Source organism: Oncorhynchus nerka, linkage group LG25, assembly GCF_034236695.1.
Source record: "Oncorhynchus nerka isolate Pitt River linkage group LG25, Oner_Uvic_2.0, whole genome shotgun sequence".
In the NCBI taxonomy this organism is placed as follows: domain Eukaryota; kingdom Metazoa; phylum Chordata; class Actinopteri; order Salmoniformes; family Salmonidae; genus Oncorhynchus; species Oncorhynchus nerka.
Window position 1 is genome coordinate 48,375,008 of NC_088420.1, and position 27,860 is coordinate 48,402,867.

General features: G+C 41.9%; 1 protein-coding gene across 1 annotated transcript in view; it reads left to right on the top strand.

The window, feature by feature from the left end:
• The first annotated feature begins 725 nt into the window (after nt 1-725).
• e2f4 (E2F transcription factor 4) overlaps nt 726-27,860 on the top strand; it is a 30,761-nt gene continuing 3,626 nt past the window's right edge. The window contains exons 1-5 of the mRNA XM_065009829.1: nt 726-1,153; nt 9,187-9,296; nt 9,513-9,673; nt 16,327-16,371; nt 16,482-16,546. Of these exons, the coding sequence (XP_064865901.1) occupies nt 998-1,153; nt 9,187-9,296; nt 9,513-9,673; nt 16,327-16,371; nt 16,482-16,546 (537 nt within the window). The 5' untranslated portion in view covers nt 726-997. The remainder of the gene's footprint in view (nt 1,154-9,186; nt 9,297-9,512; nt 9,674-16,326; nt 16,372-16,481; nt 16,547-27,860) is intronic.

Consider the following 27,860-nt stretch of genomic DNA (forward strand, 5'->3'; position numbering starts at 1 on the left):
TTCAATTTTCGTGTACCGAATACAAATCTAAAATTCAACCTGTTTCCATGGCATTTTTAACTCTACCGATATGTGTCACAAAAACGGTTGTGTTGAATAGCAAATGTGTCTACTCTGGTCTCTGGCACGTGCGCTCTAGCCAACAGTTTGCAGATACAGTACAAGTAAACTGTGCTGGTAGGCTAGTCTACATTATGAGATTATTATGGATAAAAGCGATAATATTTTTCTTTGTCAAACGGCTATATTCATTGGAAAGGAGCATCAAGATCACCGTGCACTTTCACCACCTTGTGAAGTTAATCCTAATTTATTAGCCTAATTAACCGCATCCCACACGCCATATTATGGCGACTCCAAGTCTAAAAGAAAATGGAGATAATGTCTAGATGCATTTTACTGTGGAGATCAAGTTTATAAATTGTCTGTCTGGGCTGATGTGATTAGACAGTAGATTGTGCAGTTTGATGGAACAGAGTGGAATAGACACCGGCTGGAATGCGGGCCCGCCCGTTGTACAATGCATCAATATTTGCGCATAAAGGCGTAGAATTATGGTCTCATTTATCAGATGTGATCAGGCAATATTACATATCGCTAACTGTTTTAATAGAAACAGTTTACTTTCTTGTCAAGTACATCGATTACATTTTACAGTGTAGTTTTTCTAAGTAGCTCATATTTTGCAGACGGCCCCTTAGCTTCAGTTTCACTAACCAATTAAACCAAACCATCCCAGCATACCTCGCGTGTGCAACGGCTTCTGACTTTATGCTCATTTAAATATTTTGTAGGCCTGTTCTGGATTAACAGGTCAAGAGTCTGGGCCACATTGGATTCTCCTACCATTACCGTGCAAAGCACTTTATATAGTCAAACAAAACACAGCGTGTGATAGAGGCTACCTGCTGAAGCTAGCTAACGTTGGCTAGCAAGTGAGTAGGGGACTAAACGGGGAGGCAGCTAGCTACGGATCTGAACAAGACTTCGTAATCAGATGGAACTGGAGTCGGGAAGAACCGAATTTGGAGCTATGGGAGATTCGCTTCAACCTCAAACCCCAAGTCGACACGAGAAGAGTCTAGGATTGCTTACAACAAAATTTGTAACTTTGCTACAAGAGGCCAAGGATGGAGTTCTAGATCTGAAAGCAGTAAGCATGCTTCACTCTTTGTTGTTGACACGCGGATGTCAATTTACCTTGTGTGGCTAGGCATTGCTAGTTGCCAGCTCATCAGTGATACGTTGTGTCAAGTGTTTATTCTATTTATGTCTAACGAGGTCATTGAATAGTTCAAAGCTTGTTTTAGCTACCTAGCCCTTCCTCTGAACTTACGAAAAGTTGGACGTGTGTGTTGTGAACAACATTAGCGTGAGCAACAATGTAGTTCGCCTTCAAAATAAAAGTCCCAATCGAAACTGATGCAAACGGATACAAATAGTCTCGTCATGCCACAATTGAACTAGATAATGCTAAACAAAGTTGGAATGCTGTACTGTGATATAAATTCAACTAAAGACAATAAGTTTAAAAAAAAAACGTTTTTCACACTGGATGCATTAGACTTCAGAATTGCATTGGGACATACTTATGTTGCAATGTCAAATCAAATCAAATTTTTATGTCACATACACATGGTTAGCAGATGTTAATGCGAGTGTAGCGAAATGCTTGTGCTTCTAGTTCCGACAATGCAGTAATAACCAACGAGTAATCTAACAATTCCACAACTACTACCTTATACACACAAGTGTAAAGTGATAAAGAATATGTACATAAAGATATATGAATGAGTGATGGTACAGAACAGCATAGGCAAGATGCAGTAGATGGTATCGAGTACAGTGTATACATATGAGATGAGTAATGTAGGGTATGTAAACATAAAAGTGGCATTGTTTAAAGTGGCTAGTGATACATGTATTACATCAAGTTGCAGTAGATGGTATAGAATACAGTATATACATATGAGAAGAGTAATGTAGGGTATGTAAACATTATTAAGTAGCATTGTTTAAGATGGCTAGTGATACATTTATTACATCCATTTTTCCAGTATTAAAGTGGCTGGAGTTGAGTCAGTATGTTGGCAGCAGCCACTCATTGTTAGTGGTGGCTGTTTAACAGTCTGATGGCCTTGATCGCTGTTTTTCTGTCTCTCGGTCCCTGCTTTGATGCACCTGTACTGACCTCGCCTTCTGGATGATAGCGGGGTGAACAGGCAGTGGCTCGGGTGGTTGTTGTCCTTGATGATCTTTATGGCCTTCCTGTGACATCAGGTGGTGTAGGTGTCCTGGAGGGCAGGTAGTTTGCCCCCGGTGATGCGTTGTGCAGACCTCACTACCCTCTGGAGAGCCTTGTCGTTGTGGGTGGAGCAGTTGCCGTACCAGGCGTTGATAGCCCGACAGGATGCTCTCGATTGTGCATCTGTAGAAGTTTGTGAGTGCTTTTGGTGACAAGCCGAATTTCATCAGCCTCCTGAGGTTGAAGAGGCGCTGCTGCGCCTTCTTCACAACGCTGCCTGTGTGGGTGGACCAATGTACAGCCTTACCTATGGCTCTTAGGTTCATGAAATTTGGTGTCAGTCGACTTAGTGACATCCACGTCGTAGCTCTTATTGCGGGACTTTAACTGTGAGAAATCACCTCACAATTCAGTCTATTGTGTGTTTTGAACATTCATATTGCAATGTATAGCCTTACCTATGGATCTTGGGTCCATGAACCATAAGGTAGGCTGATACCCCATTTCAAGAACCCAAGATCCATAGGCTATACATTGCAATATGAATTTCCAATACGCACAATAGTCTAAATAGTAAGGTGATTCCCACAGTTAAAGTCCCACGATAAGAGCTACGACACTAATATTTGTGTGACACTCTTTTTAGAATTGGAATCTGTGGGTGACAAGGGCCCAAGATCCATGGGTATGGCTGTACAATGCAATATATTTGTCATCTTTTTAAATTGAACCTTAATTTAACTAGGCAAGTCAGTTAAGAATACATTCTTATTTACAATGACGGCCTACTGGGGAACAGTAGGCCCCTTTTCAGGGGCAGAACACCAGATTTTTACCTTGTCAGCTCGGGGATTCGATCCAGCAACCTTTGTTACTGGCCCAACGCTCCAACCACTAGGCTAGGCTACCTGCCACCCCCCTCAATGCAATTCTGGAATCTTATACAAACAGTGTGATTTCAACATACATTTTACAAATTGTCTATTGTTCCATTTTTATATAGCATTCCAACCATTTTTTTGTTGCATTATCGAGTCCAATTGTGGCATGAATCCACAATTTTTATCCGTTTCAATTGGGGACTTTTATTTTGAAGGCAAACTACCATGTCACTATTGTTGCTCACGCTAATGTTGTTCACAACACACATGTAAAAGTTGGCTAGCCAGCTTACTTGTTCTATTCTGCCCCCTGCAGACTCAGTTAAGTAAGCAAGGCTGCACATTGTTATGAACTGGATTTGGTCAGCCAGCAACCTGTTACTTGGGTTTTGAAACCACAACCCGGTTTCAGACTCACACATACAAAATCAAATCAAAATCAAATGTATTTATATAGCCCTTCGTACATCAGCTGATATCTCAAAGTGCTGTACAGAAACCCAGCCTAAAACCCCAAACAGCAAGCAATGCATGTGTAGAAGCACGGTGGCTAGGAAAAACTCCATAGAAAGGCCAAAACCTAGAAAGAAACCTAGAGAGGAACCAGGCTATGTGGGGTGGCCAGTCCTCTTCTGGCTGTGCCGGGTGGAGATTATAACAGAACATGGCCAAGATGTTCAAATGTTTATAAATGACCAGTATTGTCGAATAATAATAAGGCAGAACAGTTGAAACTGGAGCAGCAGCACGGCCAGGTGGACTGGGGACAGCAAGGAGTCATCATGTCAGGTAGTCTTGGGGCATGGTCCTAGGGCTCAGGTCCTCCGAGAGAGAGAAAGAAAGAGAGAAGGAGAGAATTAGAGAACGCACACTTAGATTCACACAGGATACCGAATAGGACAGGAGAAGTACTCCAGATATAACAAACTGACCCCAGCCCCCCGACACAAACTACTGCAGCATAAATACTGGAGGCTGAGACAGGAGGGGTCAGGAGACACTGTGGCCCCATCCGAGGACACCCCCGGACAGGGCCAAACAGGAAGGATATAACCCCACCCACTTTGCCAAAGCACAGCTCCCACACCACTAGAGGGATATCTTCAACCACCAACTTACCATCCTGAGACAAGGCTGAGTATAGCCCACAAAGAACTCCGCCATGGCACAACCTAAGGGGGGGCGCCAACCCAGACAGGATGACCACATCAGTGAATCAACCCACTCAGGTGACGCACCCCCTCTAGGGACGGCATGAGAGAGCCCCAGTAAGCCAGTGACTCAGCCCCTGTAATAGGGTTAGAGGCAGAGAATCCCAGTGGAAAGAGGGGAACCGGCCAGGCAGAGACAGCAAGGGCGGTTCTTTGCCTCACAGCCTTTCCGTTCACCTTCCCACTCCTGGGCCAGACAACACTCAATCATATGACCCACTGAAGAGATGAGTCTTCAGTAAAGACTTAAAGGTTGAGACCAAGTTTGCGTCTCTGACATGGGTAGGCAGACCGTTCCATAAAAATGGAGCTCTATAGGAGAAGGCCCTGCCTCCAGCTGTTTACTTAGAAATTCTAGGGACAATTAGGAGGCCTGCGTCTTGTGACCGTAGCGTACGTGTAGGTATGTACGGCAGGACCAAATCAGAGAGATAGGTAGGAGCAAGCCCATGTAATGCTTGGTAGGTTAGCAGTAAAACCTTGAAATCAGCCCTTGCTTTGACAGGAAGCCAGTGTAGAGAGGCTAGCACTGGAGTAATATGATCACATTTTTTGGTTCTAGTCAGGATTCTAGCAGCCGTATTTAGCACTAACTGAAGTTTATTCAGTGCTTTATCCGGGTAGCCGGAAAGTAGAGCATTGCAGTAGTCTAACCTAGAAGTGACAAAAGCATGAATTAATTTTTCTGCATTATTTTTGAACAGAAAGTTTCTGATTTTTGCAATGTTACGTAGATGGAAAAAAGCTGTCCTTGAAATGGTCTTGATATGTTCTTCAAAAGAGAGATCAGGGTCCAGAGTAATGCTGAGGTCCTTCACAGTTTTATTTGAGACGACTGTACAACCATTAAGATTAATTGTCAGATTCAACAGAAGATCTCTTTGTTTCTTGGGACCTAGAACAAGCATCTCTGTTTTGTCCGAGTTTAAAAGTAGAAAGTTTGCAGCCATACACTTCCTTATGTCTGAAACACATGCTTCTAGCAAGGGCAATTTTGGGGCTTCACCATGTTTCATTGAAATGTACAGCTGTGTGTCATCCGCATAGCAGTGAAAGTTAACATTATGTTTTCGAATAACATCCCCAAGAGGTAAAATATATAGTGAAAACAATAGTGGTCCTAAAACGGAACCTTGAGGAACACCGACATTTACAGTTGATTTGTCAGAGGACAAACCATTCACAGAGACAAACTGATATCTTTCAGACAGATAAGATCTAAACCAGGCCAGAACTTGTCCGTGTAGACCAATTTGGGTTTCCAATCTCTCCAAAAGAATGTGGTGATCGATGGTATCAAAAGCAGCACTAAGGTCTAGGAGCACGAGGACAGATGCAGCGCTTCGGTCCGATGCCATTAAAATTTCATTTACCACCTTCACAAGTGCCGTCTCAGTGCTATGATGGGGTCTAAAACCAGACTGAAGCATTTCGTATACATTGTTTGTCTTCAGGAAGGCAGTGAGTTGCTGCGCAACAACCTTTTCAAAAAAAATTGAGAGGAATGGAAGATTCGATATAGGCCGATAGTTTTTTATATTTTCTGGGTCAAGGTTTGTCTTTTTCAAGAGAGGCTTTATTACTGCCACTTTTAGTGAGTTTGGTACACATCCGGTGGATAGAGAGCCGTTTATTATGTTCAACATAGGAGGGCCAAGCACAGGAAGCAGCTCTTTCAGTAGTTTAGTTGGAATAGGGTCCAGTATGCAGCTTGAAGGTTTAGAGGCCATGATTATTTTCATCATTGTGTCAAGAGATATAGTACTAAAACACTCGAGTGTCTCTCTTGATCCTAGGTCCTGGCAGAGTTGCGCAGACTCAGGACAACTGAGCTTTGAAGGAATACGCAGATTTAAAGAGGAGTCCGTAATTTGCTTTCTAATAATCATAATCTTTTCCTCAAAGAAGTTCATGAATTTATCACTGCTAAAGTGAAAGTCATCCTCTCTTGGGGAATGCTGCTTTTTAGTTAGCTTTGCGACAGTATCAAAAAGGAATTTCGGATTGTTCTTATTTTCCTCAATTAAGTTAGAAAAATAGGATGATCGAGCAGCAGTAATGGCTCTTCGAAACTGCACGGTACTGTCTTTCCAAGCTAGTCGGAAAACTTCCAGTTTGGTGTGGCGCCATTTCCGTTCCAATTTTCTGGAAGCTTGCTTCAGGGCTCGGGTATTTTCTGTGTACCAGGGAGCTAGTTTCTTATGAGAAATATTTTAGTTTTTAGGGGTGCAACTGCATCTAGGGTATTGCGCAAGGTTAAATTGAGTTCCTCAGTTAGGTGGTTAACTGATTTTTGTCCTCTGGCGTCCTTGGGTAGACAGAGGGAATCTGGAAGGACATCAAGGAGTCTTTGTGTTGTCTGTGAATTTATAGCACGACTTTTGATGTTCCTTGGTTGGGGTCTGAGCAGATTATTTGTTGCAATTGCAAACGTAATAAAATGGTGGTCCGATAGTCCAGGATTATGAGGAAAAACATTAAGATCCACAACATTTATTCCATGGGACAAAACTAGGTCCAGAGACATGTTGGACAAAACCCACTGAGTCGATGATGGCTCCAAAAGCCTTTTGGAGTGGGTCTGTGGACTTTTCCACGTGAATATTAAAGTCACCAAAGATTAGAATATTATCTGCTATGACTACAAGGTCCGATAGGAATTCAGGGAACTCAGTGAGGAACGCTGTATATGTCCCAGGAGGCCTGTAAACAGTAGCTATAAAAAGTGATTGAGTAGGCTGCATAGATTTCATGACTAGAAGCTCAAAAGACGAAAACGTCTTTTTTTTTGTAAATTGAAATTTGCTATCGTAAATGTTAGCAACACCTCCGCCTTTGCGGGATGCACGGGGGATATGGTCACTAGTGTAGCCAGGAGGTGAGGCCTCATTTAACACAGTAAATTCATCAGGCTTAAGCCATGTTTCAGTCAGGCCAATCACATCAAGATTATGATCAGTGATTAGTTCATTGACTATAATTGCCTTTGAAGTAAGGGATCTAACATTAAGTAGCCCTATTTTGAGATGTGAGGTATCATGATCTCTTTCAATAATGACAGGAATGGAGGTGGTCTTTATCCTAGTGAGATTGCTAAAGCGAACACCGCCATGTTTAGTTTTGCCCAACCTAGGTCGAGGCACAGACACGGTCTCAATGGTTGATAGCTGAGCTGACTACACTGACTGCTAATGGCAGACTCCACTATGCTGGCAGGCTGGCTAACAGCCTGCTGCCTGGCCTGCACCCTATTTCATTGTGGAGCTAGAGGAGTTAGAGCCCTGTCTATGTTGGTAGATAAGATGAGAGCACCACTCCAGCTGGGATGGAGTCCGTCACTCCTCAGCAGGTCAGGCTTGGTCCTGTTTGTGGGTGAGTCCCAGAAAGAGGGCCAATTATCTACAAATTATATATTTTGGGAGGGGCAGAAAACAGTTTTCAACCAGCGGTTGAGTTGTGAGACTCTGCTGTAGAGCTCATCACTCCCCCTACCTGGGAGGGGGCCAGAGACAATTACTCGATGCCGACATCTTTCTAGCTGATTTACACGCAGAAGCTATGTTGCGCTTGGTGATCTCTGACTGTTTCATCCTAACATCGTTGGTGCCGACGTGGATAACAATATCTCTATACTCGCCAGTTTTAGCTTTAGCCAGCACCATCTTCAGATTAGCCTTAACGTCGGTAGCCCTGCCCCCTGGTAAACAGTGTATGATCGCTGGATGATTCGTTTTAAGTCTAATACTGCGGGTAATGGAGTCGCCAATGACTCGAGTTTTCAATTTGTCAGAGCTAATGGTGGGAAGCTTCGGCGTCTCAGACCCCGTAACGGGAGGAGTAGAGACCAGAGAAGACTCGGCCTCTGACTCCGACCCGCTGCTTAATGGGGAAAACCGGTTGAAAGTTTCTGTTGGCTGAATGAGCGACACCGGTTGAGCGTTCCTACAGCATTTCTTTCCAGAAACCGTGAGAAAGTTGTCCGGCTGCGGGACTGATTTATACTACTATCTGTACTTACTGGTGGCACAGACGCTGTTTCATCCTTTCCTACACTGAAATTACCCTTGCCTAACGATTGCGTCTGAAGCTGGGCTTGTAGCACAGCTATCCTCGCCGTAAGGCGAGTACAGCGACTGCAATTAGAAGGCATCATGTTAATGTTACTACTTAGCTTCGGCTGTTGGAGGTCCTGACGAATCGTGTCCAGATAAAGCGCCCGGAGTGAAAAAGTTGAGGGGAAAAAAACAAAAATATAAACGGTAATTAAAAAGTAAAAACCGTAAAGTTGTCAGGTAGCAAAATAGGTTGGCAACAAAACGCACAGCAACTCGAAAACAAGTCTGCAAGTTGTGACCGGAAATGACAGTCAGAGAATCATCTCATCTCAGAACAACTGTCTCGGAATGGCCGATAGCGTGCTGTACTTCGGGCTAGAACACACACACACAGAGAGACTTCTATGTTGAAGAGAAATCAAACCGCAAGTCACCATTAATTTAGGTTCAATTATGCTGACAATACCGTGCTCTTTATCTAGGGTAGGTCACTGGATGTGTTGTTTTGTTTAGTTTAGGCTGGGTGTGACAGACCACAACGGAATAGATGTCATCCCTAGCAGTAATGGGTATGAACCATCATAGTTATCAGTACTAGCCATATGTTTATTTCTGTAAGTGCTTGTTGAACACAAGCATGAAAGGACACTCCACTATTTGTGACTTTGCAGCTCAAAAATAGTGAAGCTCCCTTGCTAGTTATAGAATCTACTATGTATAATGCCATTTGTTTCTCACTGGAATTGGTCTATACACTGATGTATGAATAACATTGACCGCTCTCTCTCCCACAGGCAGCAGACACCTTAGCTGTAAGACAGAAGCGCCGCATCTACGACATTACCAATGTGCTCGAAGGCATCGGATTGATCGAGAAGAAGTCCAAGAACAGTATTCAGTGGAAGTAAGTCAAGGACATGCAGAAGAACATGGCATTACGAGCTCTGTTAGTAAATCTTGGGTGGTATCCTTTCCCCTTGAAGATATCAGTGTGTTTAAGCGGTCTGTTACGTAAGTAACCTCATAAGGAGTTGTCTGCATTCCTGCCTATGCATAGTCCTTGACTGTTGTTGTTGTGTGTGTGTCATCTCTTTGTGGTACCTGTGTTTCCTGTCCCCAGGGGTGTTGGTCCTGGCTGTAACACACGGGAGATAGCCGATAAGCTCATTGATCTGAAGGCAGAGCTGGATGATCTGGACAAGAGGGAACACGAGTTGGATCAGCAGAGGGTCTGGGTCCAGCAGAGCATCAAGAACGTTACAGACGACTCACAGAATAGCCCATATCCTTTACTACAATCCCTCTCTCTAGTTGTCACAAAGCTTATTAAATGGGTTAAGGTGCACTGCACCTTAAAATGCTTTAGATCAGTGGTCACCAACCAGTCCATCTCCAAGGCATTCCTAGTCGATCCCCAAAGCATTTCTGTAAAAACCGATAAAGCCTGGTGTTCCTATTGTTTTTTTGCGCGTTGTTGGTGGTAGCACTTGATTCAGCAGCCCTAGTACTGGCAAGGCAAAGTGTTCCCATTTTAAACCATTTCATGTATCTGAAGGTAGAACTCCGGCCAGAGAGCAGGTGAAGTGTACCTATAGGCCTACCACTGGCCAATCAGTTAGCTCAGATCACCATGTCTGCACAGTTTCTTCGAGCCGTAGACTGTAAAAAGAAGCCTCGAAAGGACAGCAATGTTGATACTGAGATTTCAAAACTCTTAGAACCATGACTAGAGAGAGACTCAACGACTACAGCAAAGAGCTGCTGTTTTTGTGTAAAGTCATGTTTAAATTGTTATTTAGAAATGTCAACACTTTCTCAACACCTTTTTATAAGCCATGAAATGCACATTCTTCATACTTCCACGCGCTACATCCAGCACTGCAGCGGCAATGAATGAGTATAGCAAAGTGTTCCGATAAGCTTGTACTGTTATTATTGTTGTTATTAGCGGGTTGTCTTTTTGAATCTTTAAAAATATATACATTTAAAAAAAAATATATATATATATAGCGAGTTCTGTTAGTAAATCTATATATATTTATTTATTAAAAACAACCAGACATTTATTTTGATATTTTCCCCAATTTCGTGATATTACGATCTTGTCTCATTGCTACAACTCCCCAATGGGCTCGGGAGAGGCGAATGTCGAGTCATGAGTCCTCCGAAACAACCCGCCAAACCGTGCTTCTTAACACCCTCTTGCTTAACCCGGAAACCAGCCGCACCAATGTGTTGGAGGAAACACATCAACTGATGACCTGAATTCAGCCTGCAGGCGTGCCAGAAGGAGTCGCTATAGCGCGATGAGACAAGTTAATTAAGCCCCCCCGGCCAAACCCTCCCCTAACCCAGACGACGCTGGGCCAATTGTGCGCCGCCTCATGGGTCTCCCGGTCGTGGCTAGCTGCGACACAGCCTGGAATCGAACCAGGATCTGCAGTGCCTTAGACCTCTGCGCCACTCGAGGGGGCCCACGTATCTTTTTTTTAATATCAAAGAATATTTCACTTTGTCTGGTCATTGGAGTAACAATATGAATTGGTGCTTGAGGCAGAAAAAATGCAGTGCGACTTGAGTTTAAGCATGAGCTGGAAGACTGTCCTCTTTTCTCGTCAGAGGGACGGTGAGTCGGGTGAGAGGCCGTCTCACCGCTGCTCCCTTCTCTCGACTGACTATCAGATGCAGGCCATCAGTCCAGTAACAACAACAAAAAAGCACATTTTTATGCTCACTTAGCTGTGCCTCAAGTAAATTATTGATTATCAGTGTGATCATATACCTAAATTAAAAAATATATATATATATATATAATTTCAAAATGGTCTGAGAAGAACAACATTGGCAGGGGAATTCAATCAGCCAATATCCAGTATCTATTGCACAAACCTCATTGCTACAGTACTGTTTTTCATTGGTTAATGTTGAATAGGCTTAGGTTTCTTTAAGCCATCATTTTTCAGTCTGAGCGATAGATATCGGCTTGCATTTTGACTCAAAGTGATCTTGACTCAAAAGGTTGACCACTGCTTTATGTGGTAGTGATCAGATTGCTTGCTCAATGCTTAGCTCTTAATTCATAGTTTTTTTTATTTTATTGTTTTAAATCTAACCTTTATTTCAACAGGGAGTCATGCTGAGATTCTCTTTCTCAGATGAGCCCTACATACACATCAATACACTTAAAAAAGGCATCAATATTCGCATCAATACACTAAAAGCAAAACACAATTATGGAAAACAAACACATTCTTCAGTAAAAAGGTCCTCAATCAGCCCTTTGAATTGTCCTAGAGGCACCAATTCATCCAATTTTAGAGAGCCTATTCCACAAGTAAGGTGCAAATAAACTAAAAGCAGATTTACCTAACTAAGTGGAGCTCAAAGGGATCTCCAGAGTTGGCCATCCCTGAAATCGGGTCTGGTATCACGAACGTCTATAAGTTAACAATGAAGTAAGGCATGGCGGAAGCAGGGTTTCCATTAGGAAAATGTGGCGCTGGACATTTGACCGGCAACATTTGAATTTACCAGACATTGGCTGCATAACCTGATTAGCGTGTCCACCCACGGTGCTCAGGATGACAGAAATCACATTTCAATTATGGTAGTTCATATTAACAGAACATGCAAGTCCAGGATGCAACGATGTGCGGTCCTTGTTACCAAATTCTGATGTGCACTTTGAAGATGTAAGAATGACTGTCCACATTTGACTTTTTCTCAGCCAACAAGAACGAACCAGTAACGAACTGCAAAATCACTAGCCTCTGTTAATCTATTATCACCCCATAGTAGAAAATTTTACCTATTGTATTGGTCAGCTTGTTCAGAACAAAATAGCCTATTCCAAACCGATTCAGGATAAGTTGTGGGAAGATGGATCCCAAATTCATACAACCGGTAGGCCCTAGGCTACATAAAAATAACAATGTAAAAAAGCAATGAGTCTGATGCAACAGATCAGAACATTTAGCTTAAAATGTTGATCAACTATTATTTCTTCACATTATAAGCGCAACAATGCGTACAAGCAGTAGGCTACGCTCAAATGTTTGTTCTAGAGGTCGAACGATTATGATTTTTCCACACATGATACCGATTATTGGAGGACCAAAAAAAGCCGCTACCGATTAATCGGACAATTTAAAAAAAATAAATTAATACGTTTAAAAAAAATTACAAATGTATTTGTAATAATGACAATTACAACAATACTGAATTAACATTTGTTTTAACTTAATATAATACATCAATAAAATCCATTTAGCCTCATAAAATGAAACATGGTTTAAATAATGAAAAAACTAAGTGTTGGAGAAGTAAAAGTGCCATGTATAAAGCTAACGTTTGAGTTCCTTGCTCAGAACATGAGAACATATGAAAGCTGGTTCCTTTTAACATGAGACTTCAATATTTCCAGGTAAGAAGTTTTAGGATGTAGTTATTATAGGAATTATAGGATAATTTCTCTCTATACGATTTGTATTTCATATACCTTTGACTATTGGATGTTCTTATAGGCACTTTAGTATTGCCAGTGTAACAGAATAGCTTCCGTCCCTCTCCTCGCCCCTACCTGGGCTCGAACCAGGAACACATCGACAACAGCCACCCTCGAAGCAGCATTACCCATCGCTAGCCATTTCACATCGGTTACACCAGCCTAATCTCGAGAGTTGATAGGCTTGAAGTAATAAACAGCTCAATGTTTGAAGCACAGCGACGAGTTGCTGGCAAAACGTACGAAAGTGCTTTTCGAATGAATGCTTACGAGCCTGCTGGTGCCTACCATTGCTCAGTCAGACTGCTCTATCAAATCATATACTTAATTATAACATAATAACACACAGAAATACGAGCCTTTGGTCATTAATATGATCGAATCTGGAAACTATCATCTCAAACAAGACGTTTATTCTTTCAGTGAAATACGGAACCGTTCCGTATTTTATCTAACGGGTGGCATCCCTAAGTCTAAATATTGCTGTTACATTGCACAACCTTCAATGTTATGTCATAATTACGTAAAGTTCAGGCAAATTAGGTGGCCCAAACTGTTGCATATACCCTGACTCTGCGTGCAATGAACGCAAGAGAAGTGACACTTTCACCTGGTTAATATTGCCTGCTAACCTGGGTTTCTTTTAGCAAAATATGCAGGTTTAAAAATATATACTTCTCTGTATTGATTTTAAGAAAGCCATGGATGTTTATGGTTACGTACAGTCATTCTACAATGTAGAAAATAGTACAAATGTAAAGGAAAAACCCTTGAATGAGTAGGTGTCCAAACTTTTGAATGGTACTGTCCGTTAGAAATGTGGAAAGAGTGATCTAATAGGCTACTTTGAAGCAAGGTAAGACATGCCTCATATGTATTTAAAACGTTCATGTTTCAAACAATTACACTGCATTCGGTAAGTATTCAGACCACTTTCACATTTTGTTACGTTACAGCCTTATTCTATAATTTATCAACTAATTTTTTTCCCTCATCAATCTACACACAACCCCATAATGACGAAGGTTTTTAGACATTTCAGTGACTATTACAAATTAAAAACATACCTATTCAGAACCTTTGCTATGAGACTCGAAATTGAGCTCGGGTGCATCCTGTTTCCATTGATCATCCTTGAGATATTTCTACAACTTGATCGGAGTCCACCTGTGGTAAATTCAATTGATTGGACATGATTTGGAAAGGTACACACCTGTCTATATAAAAACCCACAGTTGACAATGCATGTCACAGCAAAAACCAAGCTATAGGGTCGAAGGAATTGTCCGTAGAGGTCAGAGACAGGATTGTGTCGAGGCACAGATCTGGGGAAGGGTAACAAATATTTTCTGTAGCGTTGAAGGTCCCCAAGAACACTGCTGCCTCCATCATTCTTAAATGGAAGAGGTTTGGAACCACCAAGACTCTTCCTAGAGCTTTCTGCCTGGCCAAACTGAGCAATCAGGGGAGAAGGGCCTTGGTCAGGGAGGTGACCAAGAACTTGATGGTCACACTGACAGAGCTCCAGAGTTCCTCTGTGGAGATGGGAGAACCTTCCAGAAGGACAACGTCTCTGCAGCACTCCACCAGTCATGCCTTTATGGTAGAGTGGCCAGGCGAAAGCCACTCCTTAGTAAAACGGCACGTGAAAGCCCGCTTGGAGTTTGCCTAAAGGACTCTCAGACCATGAGAAACAAAATTCTCTGTTCTGATGAAACCAAGATTGAACTCTTTGGCCTGAATGCCAAGCGTCACGTCTGGAGGAAACCTGGCACCATCCCTACGGTGAAGCATGGTGGTGGCAGCATCATGTTGTGGGGATGTTTTTCAGCACCAGGGACTGGGAGACGAGTCAGGATCAAGTCAAAGATGAATGGAGCAAAGTACAGAGATCCTTGATGAAAACCTGCTCCAGAGCGCTCAGGACCTCAGACTGGGGCGAAGGTTCACTTTACGTCAGGACAACGTCACTAAGCACACAGACAAGACAATGCAGGAGTTGAGTGGCCCAGCTAGGGCCCGGACTTGAACCCCATCGAACATCTCTGGAGAGACCTGAAAAATAGCTGTGCAGCAACGCTCCCCATCCAACCTGACCGAGCTTGAGGGGATCTGCCGAGAAGAATGGGAGAAACTCCCCAAATACAGATGTGCCAAGCTTATAGCGTCATACCCAAGAAGACTAGGCTGTAATTGCTGCCAAAGGTGCTTCAACAAAGTAGTAAGTAAAGGGTCTGAATACTTATGTAAAAAACTTTATACACATTTCAAAAAGACTTATTGTGCTTAGATTGAGGATTTTTTTAGTTATTATATTTTAGAATATGGCTGTAACTTAACTGTGGAAAAGTCAATGGGTCTGAGTACTTTACGAATGCACTGTAGGTTGGAGAGGTAACCACCTTTGTTGAGAGGGAGCACATGGGCCACCTTCCAAACCCTAGGGATAGCGCCGAGATAATGGTCAGATTAAAAATGTTACTAACCACGTTTCCATCCAACCTTTTTATGCAAGTGGATGGAAACCTAGCTACTGATTCCGCAATCGGGAGCAGAAATCTGCAGCAAATCGGCAAACCAGTGGATTTTTTTGCATTAATCTTAAGCAAGGCATCTAGCACATCCCAAGTAGAAGGTTTAAAAAAAAGATTCACTAGATGTTGATTGATCTTCCAAAGAGCCAACTGGAGGCTGGGAGAGGGAAGCACAGTTTACTGACTGACACGGGTCAATTTAACCACCATTTCTTACTGTCGAGATAAAATGCTGATTTAAAAGCATCACTTGTCTCGTTTTTCTCAGTAATGATGTCAGTCTGAGACAACTTGCTTAGGCAGGGAAGGAGAAGAATTTCCACGCTTGAGTGCATGAACTGTTTTCCAAAATTGATGGACCACCAGCAGATTCTGAGAGAACTTAGGAAGTAGCTTAATTGAGCTTTTCTTAATTGAGGAAGTGCATCTATTTCTCAATTGCCGGAAATGCTGCCAATCAGCTACTGAGTGAGTTTTTTTTCTAGCCTTGGCCCGATTTCTCATTATAATGAGATCTGAAAGTACTATAGAGAACCAAGGATTTTCTCTGTATTTAACTCCAAGGCATTAAATGGGGTGTGTTTGTCTGCCAGAGATATATAAAATAGATTAAGTTCTAGAGATAATTCAAGGTCCGGCATGCATCTTTTAAAGGAAAGCTTAGGCTGGGGATATGATTAATTTAGTTTATTTCGCTTCATAATTATAAAGGATCAAAGTTTCTCTGTCTGGTATCTCTAATACATGCAATAGAACCGTGATAACTGATGTCATTAGCAAAGACGCCACTACATAAGTACTTGTGGGGGCTATTTGTAAAAATGTGGTAAATCAGCGAGGAGTTTGCTAGGTTTCTTACATTATATACACAAACTCTTTCCCTTAACACAAACACACTATGGCTTATGTAAAACACGAAGACCTATGCAGTGCATTCAAAGGTACATTTCTCTCATACTTGTGTTTGTCCTTTTTCCCCCCTTTTTTTATTCTGCTTCCTCCTTTGTTTTGTTTTCTTCCCACTCACCTCATCTCTGTTTGGTCTCCACAGGTGACACCCTCCTAGCAATCCGCGCTCCCACAGGCACACAGTTGGAGGTGCCCATACCGGAGTCTGTAAGTGTTTGCACTATAATGTCAATTTCAGAAGATATATATAGTATATTACCCATACAAAAAATACCATGTTTATGATCACCTTTCAAACAGCCCCTTTTTAACCACTTTTGTGTGCTAATTTTCCCTTTTTATGCATATCACTGGGTAACTGGCAAATGGGGGGTGTTGTAAGACCATAGGGGCTGTTTGCATTTCAAATTAGGGAAGTGTCACCGACTTAACTGACTGTAGACGTCAAAATAAACTAATTGTCCCAACAACAAAAAATTTGGGGTTGGCGGCGGAATGAACAGCTGACTGAAGATGGGACGGCCGGGTATTCGTGCGGTTGAGTCCGTTTCTGCAGTAACATGGACTCTTAAAGGTGCTACACATAGGATTTTTTTGCATTGTAATTTCAGAAAATATCCATAAGATATCTGGTTCTGGTATGATTGGGTTTTGCAGTATTACCTACCTGCCAATTTGCTCTGTCATTTTCTGGTTGTAAAAATTCTACACTGTTTGCTCAATTTTATTTTGCGCTGTGAAATATATTTTCAGTAACAAATATAATTTTTGAAGCTGTTGGAACAAAACTGAAAGTAAAAGGCTCAAGGCTTGCTAGTAACAGATGACATTCATGTACAGACTCTCTGAAACTCACTTGGATTATACCTTTTGATTATAGTGGTAGAAATACATGGTTATAACATCTATAGAAGACACAGAAATGCCAACCGGGGTAGTGTTGCTGTCTATGTTTAGAGCTACATTCCAGTAAAGCTTAGAGAGGATCTCATGTCAATTACTGTTGAAGTAATATGGCTACAGGTTCACCTGCCTCACCTAATGCCCATTCCTGTGAAGAGCTGCAATTTAAAAACAAATGTATTTCACCTTTATTTAAACAGGTAGGCAAGTTGGGAACAAGTTCTCATTTACAATTGCGACCTGGCCAAGATAAAGCGAAGCAGTTCGACACATACAACAACACACATGGAGTAAAACAAACATACAGTCAATAATACAGTAGAAAAAATAAGTCTATGATGTGAGCAATTGAGGTGAGATAAGGGAGGTAAAGGCAAAAAAAAAGGCCATGGTGGCGAAGTAAATGCAATATAGCAAGTAAAACACGGGTAGATTTGCAGTGGAAGAATGTGCGAAGTAGAAATAGAAATAATGGGGAGCAAAATAAATAAATACAGTAGGGGAAGAGTTGTTTGGCCTAAAATATAGATGGGCTATGTACAGGTGCAGTAATTTGTGAGCTGTTCTGACAGCTGGTGCTTAAAGCTAGTGAGGGAGATGTGTTTCCAGTTTGAGAGATTTTTGTAGTTCGCTCCAGTCATTGGCAGAGGAGAACTGGAAGGAGAGGCAACCAAAGGAAGAATTGGTTTTGGGGGTGACCAGAGAGATATACCCGCTGGAGCGCGCGCTACAGGTGGGGGCTGCTATGGTGACCAGCGAGCTGAGATAAGGGGGGACATTACCTAGCAGGGTCTTGTAGATGACCTGGAGCCAGTGGGTTTGATGAGGAGTATGAAGCGAGGGCCAGCCAACGAGAGCGTACAGGTCGCAGTGGTGGGTAGTATATGGGGCTTTGGTGACAAAATGGATGGCACTGTGATAGACTGCATCCAATTTATTGAGTAGGGTATTGATGGCTATTTTGTAAATGACGTCGTCGAGGATCGGTAGGATGGTCCGTTTTACAAGGGTATGTTTGGCAGCATGAGTGAAGGAGGCTTTGTTGCAAAATAGGAAGCCAAGTCTAGATTTAACTTGGGATTGGAGATGTTTGATGTGAGTCTGGAAGGAGAGTTTACAGTCTAACCAGACACCTAGGTATTTGTAGTTGTCCACATATTCTAAGACAACTGTCCAGAGTAGTAATGTTGGACGGGCGGGCAGGTGCAGGCAGCGATCAGTTAAAGAGCATGCATTTAGTTTTACTTGTATTTAAGAGCAATTGGAGGCCACGGATGGAGAGTTGTATGGCATTGAAGCTCGTCTGGAGGGTTGTTAACACAGTGTCCAAAGAAGGGCCAGAAGTATACAGAATGGTGTCGTCTGCGTAGAGGTGGATCAGAGACTCACCAGCAGCAAGAGCGACATCATTGATGTATACAGAGAAGAGAGTCGGTCCAAGAATTTAACCCTGTGGCACCCCCATAGAGACTGCCAGAGGCCCGGACAACAGGCCCTCCGATTTGACACACTGAACTCTATCAGAGAAATAGTTGGTGAACCAGGCGAGGCAATCATTTTAGAAACCAAGGCTATCGAGTCTGCCGATGAGGATGTGGTGATTGACAGAGTCGAAAGCCTTGGCCAGGTCAATGAATACGGCTGCATAGTATTGTTTCTTATCGATGGCGGTTAAGATATTGTTTAGGACCTTGAGCATGGCTAAGGTGCACCCATGACCAGCTCTGAAACCAGATTGCATAGCGGAGAAGGTATGGTGGGATTCGAAATGGTCGGTAATCTGTTTGTTGACTTGGCTTTCGAAGACCTTAGAAAGGCAGGGTAGGATATAGGTCTGTAGCAGTTTGGGTCAAGAGTGTCCCCCCCTTTGAAGAGGGGGATGACCTCCGCTGCTTTCCAATCTTTGGGAATCTCAGAGGGGTTGCAACAATTTTGGCAGATCATTTTAGAAAGAAAGGGTCCAGATTGTCTAGCCCGGCTGATTTGTAGGGGTCCAGATTTTGCAGCTCTTTCAGAACATAAGCTGACTGGATTTGGGAGAAGGAGAAATAGGGAAGGCTTGGGCGAGTTGCTGTGGGGGATGCAGTGCTGTTGACCGGGGTAGCCAGGTGGAAAGCATGGCCAGCCGTAGAAAAATGCTTCTTGAAATTCTCAATTATAGTGGATTTATCAGTAGTGACAGTGTTTCCTATCATCAGTGCAGTGGGCAGCTGGGAGGAGGTGCTCTTATTCGCCAAGGACTTTACAGTGTCCCAGAACTTTGAGTTTGTGTTGCAGGAAGAAAGCCTTGGCTTTTCTAACTGCCTGTGTGTATTGGTTTCTAGCTTCCCTGAAAAGTTGCATATCAAGGGGGCTGTTTGATGCTAATGCAGAACGCCATAGGATGTTTTTGTTTTGGTTAATGGCAGTCAGGTCTGGAGAGAACCAGGGGCTATACCTGTTCCTGGTTCTAAATTTCTTGAATGGGGCATGCTTATTTAAGATGGTGAGGAAGGCTTTTTTTTTATAACCAGGCATCCTCTACTGACGGGATGAGGTCAGTCCTTCCAGGATACTCCGGCCAGGTCGATTAGAAAGGCCTGCTCGCTGAAGTGTTTCAGGGAGCGTTTGACAGTGATGAGTGGAGATCGTTTGACCGCTGACCCATTACGGATGCAGGCAATGAGGCAGTGATCACTGAGATCTTGGTTGAAAACAGCAGAGGTGTATTTAGAGGGCAAGTTGGTTAGGATGACATCTATGAGGGTGCCCGTGTTTACGGCTTTGGGGTGGTACCTGGTAGGTTCATTGATATTTTGTGTGAGATTGAGGGCATCAAGCTTAGATTGTAGGATGGCTGGGGTGTTAAGCATGTTCCAGTTTAGGTCGCCTAGCAGCACGAGCTCTGAAGATAGATGGGGGGCAATCAGTTCACATATGGTGTCCAGAGCACAGCTGGGGGTAGAGGGTGGTCTATAGCAGGTGGCAACAGTGAGAGACTTGTTTTCAGAGAGGTGGATTTTTATAAGTAGAAGTTCAAATTGTTTGGGTACAGACCTGGAAAGTAGGACAGAACTCTGCAGGCTCTCTCTATATGCATATCCTATATTCTTGGACTGAGTAGCATACACTTTAATTTGGGCATGCTTTTCATCCAAAATTCTGAATGCTGCCCCCTACCCAAGTGAAGTTAAAGAAGAATCCAAATCCATCGGATGTAGTGATCACAATATGGTAGCCAAAGGCTGGGCCTAATGTTGTGTATGAGGTCCTACAACTGGTTTTGTAGTGATTCCTATGATGATGTTACAAGTATTTTCTACACTTGACATATTTGACATTTCTTACTCCATTTACGAATTAACATGCACCCATTTAGACAATGGCTGTAAAAACGGTTAAATCCTCATGAGTTGATGAGGAATTGAAACATTTTATGGTTAAGAGGGATGAGGAAAAAGGAGTGGTAAATAAGAATGGCTGCATAACTGATTGGCAAACCTATTGCAAATTGAGAAATAATGTGACTAAACAGAACAAAAAGAAGAAGAAACTATACTGTAAAACAAAGATGGAAAGATAGTTGAAGTCGTAAGTTTACAGTAAATTCACAGTAAAATCCCAGTAAAAATTCCCTGTTTTAGGTCAGTTAGGATCACCACTTTATTTTAAGAATGTGATATGTCAGAATAATAGTAGAGTGATTTATTTCAGCTTTTATTTCTTTCATCACATTCCCAGTGGGTTAGAGGTTTACATACACTCAAGTAGTATTTGGTAGCGTTGCCTTTAAATTGTTTACCTTGGGTCAAGCGTTTCAGGTAGCCTTCCACAAGCTTCCCACAATAAGTTGGGTGACTTTTGGTCCCTTCCTCCTGATAGAGCTGGTGTAATTGAGTCAGGTTTGTAGGCCTCCTTGCTCACACACACTTTTTCAGTTCTGCCCACAAATTTTCTATAGGATTGAGGTCAGGGCTTTGTGATGGCCACTAATACCTTGACTTTGTTGTCCTTAAGCCATTTTGCCACAACTTTAAGTATGCTTGGGGTCGTTGTGGAGTGGTAATGAATCCAACATAAGTGTATGTAAACTTCCAACTTCAACTGTATATAAAGACTGATTAAAAAGCTTTGGAGCACCTTAAAACCTGTTATGGCTGCAATCCCGATACCGGGATCGATATGACAACTACCAGTGAAAATAGAGGGCGCCAAATTCAAACCACAGAAATCTCATAATTACAATTCCTAAAACATTTTAAAGCTATTCTTGTTGTTAATCCCACCAAAGTTTCCGATTTCAAATAGGCTTTTCAGCGAAAGCACTACAAACGATTATGTCAGGTCTCCACCAACCCACAATAAGCACAGCCATTTTCCAGCAAAATGTAGCATTCACAAAAAACTGAAATAAAGATAAAATGAATCACTAACCTTGACTTATCTTCATCAGATGACACTCATTAGAACTTCATGTTACACAATAGATGCATGTTTTGTTTGATAAAGTTCATATTTATATTTTAAAAATCTTGAGTTTACAGTGGCTATTTAGATTCACTAGTTCCAAAACAATCAAGTGATTTTGCATAGCCACATTATACACATGGAATTATAGATATACCTCTCATTAATACAACCGCTGTGTCAGATTTGTTTTAAACTTTACGGAAAAAGAAACGCAATGCAATAATCTGAAACGGCGCTCAAAAGTAAAAACACCACAGCCGCAACATAAACAAGAAATGACATGATAAATATTCCCTTACCTTTGATCTACATCAGAAAGCACTCCAGCAATCCCAGGTCCACCATAAATGTTTTTGTTTGAAAATGTCCATTATTTATTTCCAAATACCTTCTTTTGTTAGCGCATTTGGTATACATATTCAAACGCTAATTCTGGTCAGCGTTAAATTGGACAAAAACCTCAAAGTGATATTACCGGTCAAAGAAACATTTCAAACTAAGTACAGAATCAATCATTCGGATGTTTTTAACATATAGCTTCAATAAAGTTTCAACCGGAGTATTCCTTCTTGTCTTCGTGAGCAATGGAACGCAAGTAACTACCATGAGGAAAAAGCGCAATCACAAAATGGCTGCTTGATGGACATCTGATATATTCTGCTCTCATTCACTCCCACAACAACATAGAAGCCTCATTATAATTTCTATTGATGGTTGACATCTAGTGGAACCCCTAGGCAGTGCAACATCATTCATATCTCAAGGGGATTTCAATGGGGACTCTGGTGAATACATACAAGCTCAGATTTCTGACTTCCTGTTTTGATTTCAACTCAGGATTTTGCCTGCCAATATGAGTTCTGTTATACTCACAGACATCATTCAAACAGTTTTAGAAACGTCAGTGTTTTCTATCCAATACTAATAATAATATGCTAATATTAGCAACTATGACTGAGGAGCAGGCCGTTTGATATGGGCACCTTTCATCCAAGCTACTCAATACTGCCCCTGCAGCCATAAAAAGTTCAATTAAAATTTGGACAGAAGGGAAAACTGTTCCATTATTCATTGAGTTAGATGGCTCATTCATCACAAAACCCACTGATATTGCAACTAATTAAAAAAACAATTGTTGGCAAGATTAGCAAACACATCCAAGTATAACTGGCCAAATGATGAAAGACAAGCATTGTCATTTTGAATTATGTAAAGTGAGTGTGGAAGAGGTGACATAATCAGTCGCTCAACAATTACTAGCCACTTGGGTCTGACAATTTAGATGGAAAATTCCTGAGGATGATAGTGGATGATATTGCCACTCCTATTTGCCATTTCTTCAATCTAAGTTTACAAAGTGTGTGCCCTCAAGCCTGGAGGGAATTGAAAGTAATTCCGCTACCCAAGAATGGTAAAGCACCCTTTTTCTGGCTCAAATAGCTGACCAATCAGCCCCTTTAGTAAACTTTTTGTGTTTGACAAGATACAATGCTATTTTACAGTAAATAATTAGGGAAGGGCATTCAACATGCACGGAATTGGCTGAGAGACATTGATTGTGAGCTGTTTTGTTAGACTTCAGTGCGGCTTTTGACTTTGTCGATCATAGTATTCTGCTGGAAAAACGTATACATTATGGCTTTACACCCCCTGCTATGTTGTGGATCAAACCTTACCTGTCTAACAGAACACATAGGGTTTTCTTTATTGGTAGCTCCTCCAACATAATCCAGGAAGAATCAGGCATTCCCCTGGGCATCTGTCTTGGCCCCTTACTTTTTTCAATCTTTACTAATGACCTGACACTGGCTCTGAGTAAAGCCTGTGTGTCTATGTATGCAGATGACTCAACACTATACACATCCGCTACCACAGCAAATTAAATCACTGCAACACTTAAAGTGCTGCAGTCAGTTTCAGAATGGGTGGCAAGAAATAAGTTAGTCCTAATTATTTCAAAAACTAAAAGCATTGTATTTGGGACAAATTATTCACTAAGCCTTAAACTTCAACTAAATCTTGTAATGAATGATGTGGAAAATGAGCAAGTTGAGGTGACTTAATTGCTTGGGGTAACCCTGGATGGTAAACTGTTATGATCAAAACCTATTGATGTAACAGTAGTTAAGATGGGGTGAGGTCTGTCCATAATAAAGCACTACTCTACCTTTTTGACAACAATATCAACAAGGCAGATCCCACAGGCCCTAGTTTTGCAAGTCCATATTATGGCAAGAACAGCTCAAATAAGCAAAGAGAAATGACAGTCCATCATTACTTTAAGGCATGAAGGTCAGTCAATCTGGAAAATTATAAGAACTTTGAATGTTTCTTCAAGTGCAGTTGCAAAAACCATCAAGCGCTATGATGAAACTGGCTCTCATGAGGACCGCCACAGGAAAGGAAGACCTGGAGTTACCTCTGCTGCAGAAGATAAGTTCATTAGAGTTAACTGAACCTCAGATTGCACCCCAAATAAATGCTTAGAGTTCAAGTAACAGACACATCTCAACATCAACTGTTCAGAGGAGACTGCATGAATCAGGCCTTCATGTTTCTTTGCAGCAATTCAACCAACTACTAAAGGACACCAATAATAAGAAGAGACTTGCTTGGGCCAAGAAACACAAGCAATGGACATAAGACCCGGTGGAAATCTGTCCTTTGGTCTGATGAGTCCAAATTTGAGATGTTTGATTCCAACCTCTGTGTCTTTGCTGTGTTATTCTGCAGCAATACGCCATCCCATCTGGTTTGCACTTATTGGGACTATCATTTGTTTTTCAACAGGACAATGACCCAACACACCTCCGGGCCGTGTAAGGGCTATTTGACCAAGAAGGAGAGTGATGGAGTACTGCATCAGATGACCTGGTCTCCACAATCACCCGACCTCAACCCAATTGAGATGGTTTGGGATGAGTTGGACCACAGTGTGAAGGAAAAGCAGCCAACAAATGCTCAGCATATTTGGGAACTCCTTCAGGACTGTTGGAAAAGCATTCCAGGTGAAGCTGGTTGAGAGAATGCCCTAGAGTGTTGAAAACTGTCATCAAGGCAAAGGGTGGCTACTTTTGAGGAATCTAAAATATTATTTGTTATTCAAATATTATGACCTCAAAAATATTTGTTTTTAATACATTTTTGGTTACTACATGATTCCATGTGTTAATTCATAGTTTTGATGTCTTCACTATTATTCTAATAATGTTGAAAATGGTAAAAAAATAAAGAAAAACCCTTGAATGAGTACGTGTCCAAACCTTTGACTGGTATTGTGTGTGTGTGTGTATATATATAACACACAAACTCAGCAAAAAAAGAAACATCCCTTTTTCAGGACCCTGTCTTTCAAAGATAATTTGTAAAAATCTAAATAACTTTACAGTTCTTCATTGTAAGGGTTTAAACATGCCTGTTCAATGAACCGTAAACAAGTAATGAACATGCACCTGTGGATGGTCCGTCATGGTCTGGGGCAGTGTGTCACAGCATCATCAGACTGAGCTTGTTGTCATTGCAGGCAATCTCAACACTGCATTACAGGGAAGACCATCCTCCTCCCTCATGTGGTACCCTTCCTGCAGGCTCATCCTGATATGACCCTCCAGCATGACAATGCCACCAGCCATACTGCTCGTTCTGTGCGTGATTTCCTGCAAGACAGGAATGTCAGTGTTCTGCCATGGCCAGTGAAGAGCCCGGATCTCAATCCCATTGAGCACGTCTAGGACCTGTTGGATCAGAGGGTGAGGGCTAGGGCCCCCCCCCCCCCAGAAATTTCCGGGAACTTGCAGGTGCCTTGGTGGAAGAGTGGGGTAACATCTCACAGCAAGAACTGGCAAATCGGGTGCAGTCCATGGTGAGGAGATGCACTGCAGTACTTAATGCAGCTGGTGGCCACACCAGATGCTGACTGTTACTTTTGATTTTGACCCCCCTTTGTTCAGGGACACGTGACTAACAGAAATGTAATAGTGTCTGTGGAACTTGTTCAGTTTGTCTCAGTTGTTGAATCTTGTTATGTTCAAGTTTGCTGAACATAAACGCAATTGACAGTGAGAGGACATTTCTTTTTTTTTTGCTGAGTTTACATACCTTCCAGAAGGACAATCATCTCTGCAGCACTCCACCAATCAGGCCTTTATGGTGGAGTGGCTAGTGGAATCCACTCCTCAGTAAAAGGCACATGACAGCCCGCTTGGAGTTTGCCAAATGCACCTAAAGGTTTCTCAGACCATGAGTAACAAGATTGAACTCTTTGGCCTGAATGCCAAGCGTCACATCTGGAGGAAACCTGGCATCAGCCCTACTGTGAAGCATGTTGGTGGCAGCAGCATGTTGTGGGAATGTTGTTCAGGGACTGGGAGACTAGTCAGGATCGTGGGAAAGATGAACGGAGCAAAGTACAGAGAGATCCTTGATGAAAACCTGCTGAAGAGCACTCAGGAGCTCCGACTGGGGCGACGGTTCACCTTCCAACAGGACAACAACCCTAAGCACACAGCCACGACAACGTAGGAGTGGCTTCGGGACAAATCTCTGAATGTTCTTGAGTGGCCCAACCAGATCCGGACTTGAACCCCATCAAACATCTCTGGAGAGACCTGAAAATAGCTGTGCAGTGACGCTCCCCATCCAGCCTGACAGAGCTTGAGAGGATCTGCAGAGATGAATGGGAGAAACTCCCCAAATACAGGTGTGCCAAGCTTGTAGCGTCATACTCAAGAAGACTAGGCTGTAATCACTGCTAAAGGCGTGTCATTAAAGTACAGTGTAAAGGGTCTGAATACTTATGTAATTGTGATACTTACGTTTTTTATTTGTACTAAATTAGCAAACATTTCTACACCTGTTTTGCATTGTCTTAAAGGGGTATTGTGTATAGATTGATCAGGGAAAAAATAAATGTAATCCATTTTAAAATAAGGCTGTAACGTATCAAAGTGTGGAAAAGTCCAGGGGTCTGAATACTTTCCGAATGCTGTGTGTGTTATAACCCAATAGGTCCCACTGTAATGCCGGCGCGTTTTGGACATCTAACCCCTTAGAAGTTTTGTGTTTTTGATTTTGGTTGTACCATTTGGATTGGTCTATTTATTCTCTAGATATCAACCATTAGTCTGTTTCATTTAATGGGGGCTGAGCTAGAGCGGCGTTTGTGAGACACGGGCGGATCCCGAAGGGGCCTGGGCCGGGTTTTTTTTTAATACAAAAGCATCTGCAGAGTCCAAATAGTTTAAACACACATGTTTTGCTCTATAAAGCTCACAAACCACACGAGTCGTTAGAAGGTAAGGGGTGCCCTCGACATAGAAGTAGGATATAGTGCCTATAACATTGTAATAAGCTCACATAGTTGCTGTCACAAACTCAACTCCACACAGTTGTTGTTGACTAGTTGAATATTAATTTCCCATTTAGCACATTTCTGTACTTACATAAATACATTTTTATCAGGATTTTGCTTTGGCGGTCCTTATTATTTGTTGACATTTTTCAATATAACTCATGAATGCAATAGTTTATATCCAATTGTTGTGTGTTATACTTAGACCTGGTTGTCCTGAAAATAAAATGGATAAGCAGTTCATTGTGAGGCTAAATATAAGGGAGATAAATGCAGATAAAGGAAAGTCTGGGTAGGTTTGGGAGTATTCCATATTTTCATATTACTGCCCTAGCACACAAGGGGGTGCTAAAAAAGATTAGAAAGCTCATTGGGCCTCTATTACCAGAATGTTAATTAAATTAGTACAAACTAATAGCAAAACCACATAGAAGCTGTTTGCTAACGAGCGAAAACGAACATAAACTAATTGCAAAGAGAGGCTAATTCAGCTCAAAGTTAAGCATTGCTAATAGCTACCGAATGTCAATTTCAGTGAGTGTGGACATTTACAAGTGAACGAGAACAATTCTGCAAATGAACAAAGTTGTGATGCTGCTTTTCTGAAGGAACACTGCATATAACTCCATTTTTATTTATTTATTTTACTTAAAAGAAATTGTTTTGAAAGTATTGGTATTGAAAAACCATACCGTGGCTTTTTCCAAATACCCGCCCAAGCCTAGTCTCGGGACTGATAGGGTTAATAGGAAATTACTAAACGTTTCTAAGGTTTTTGGAGTGATTCATGCTTAATCAAGCAGAATGTTCCCCTAATAT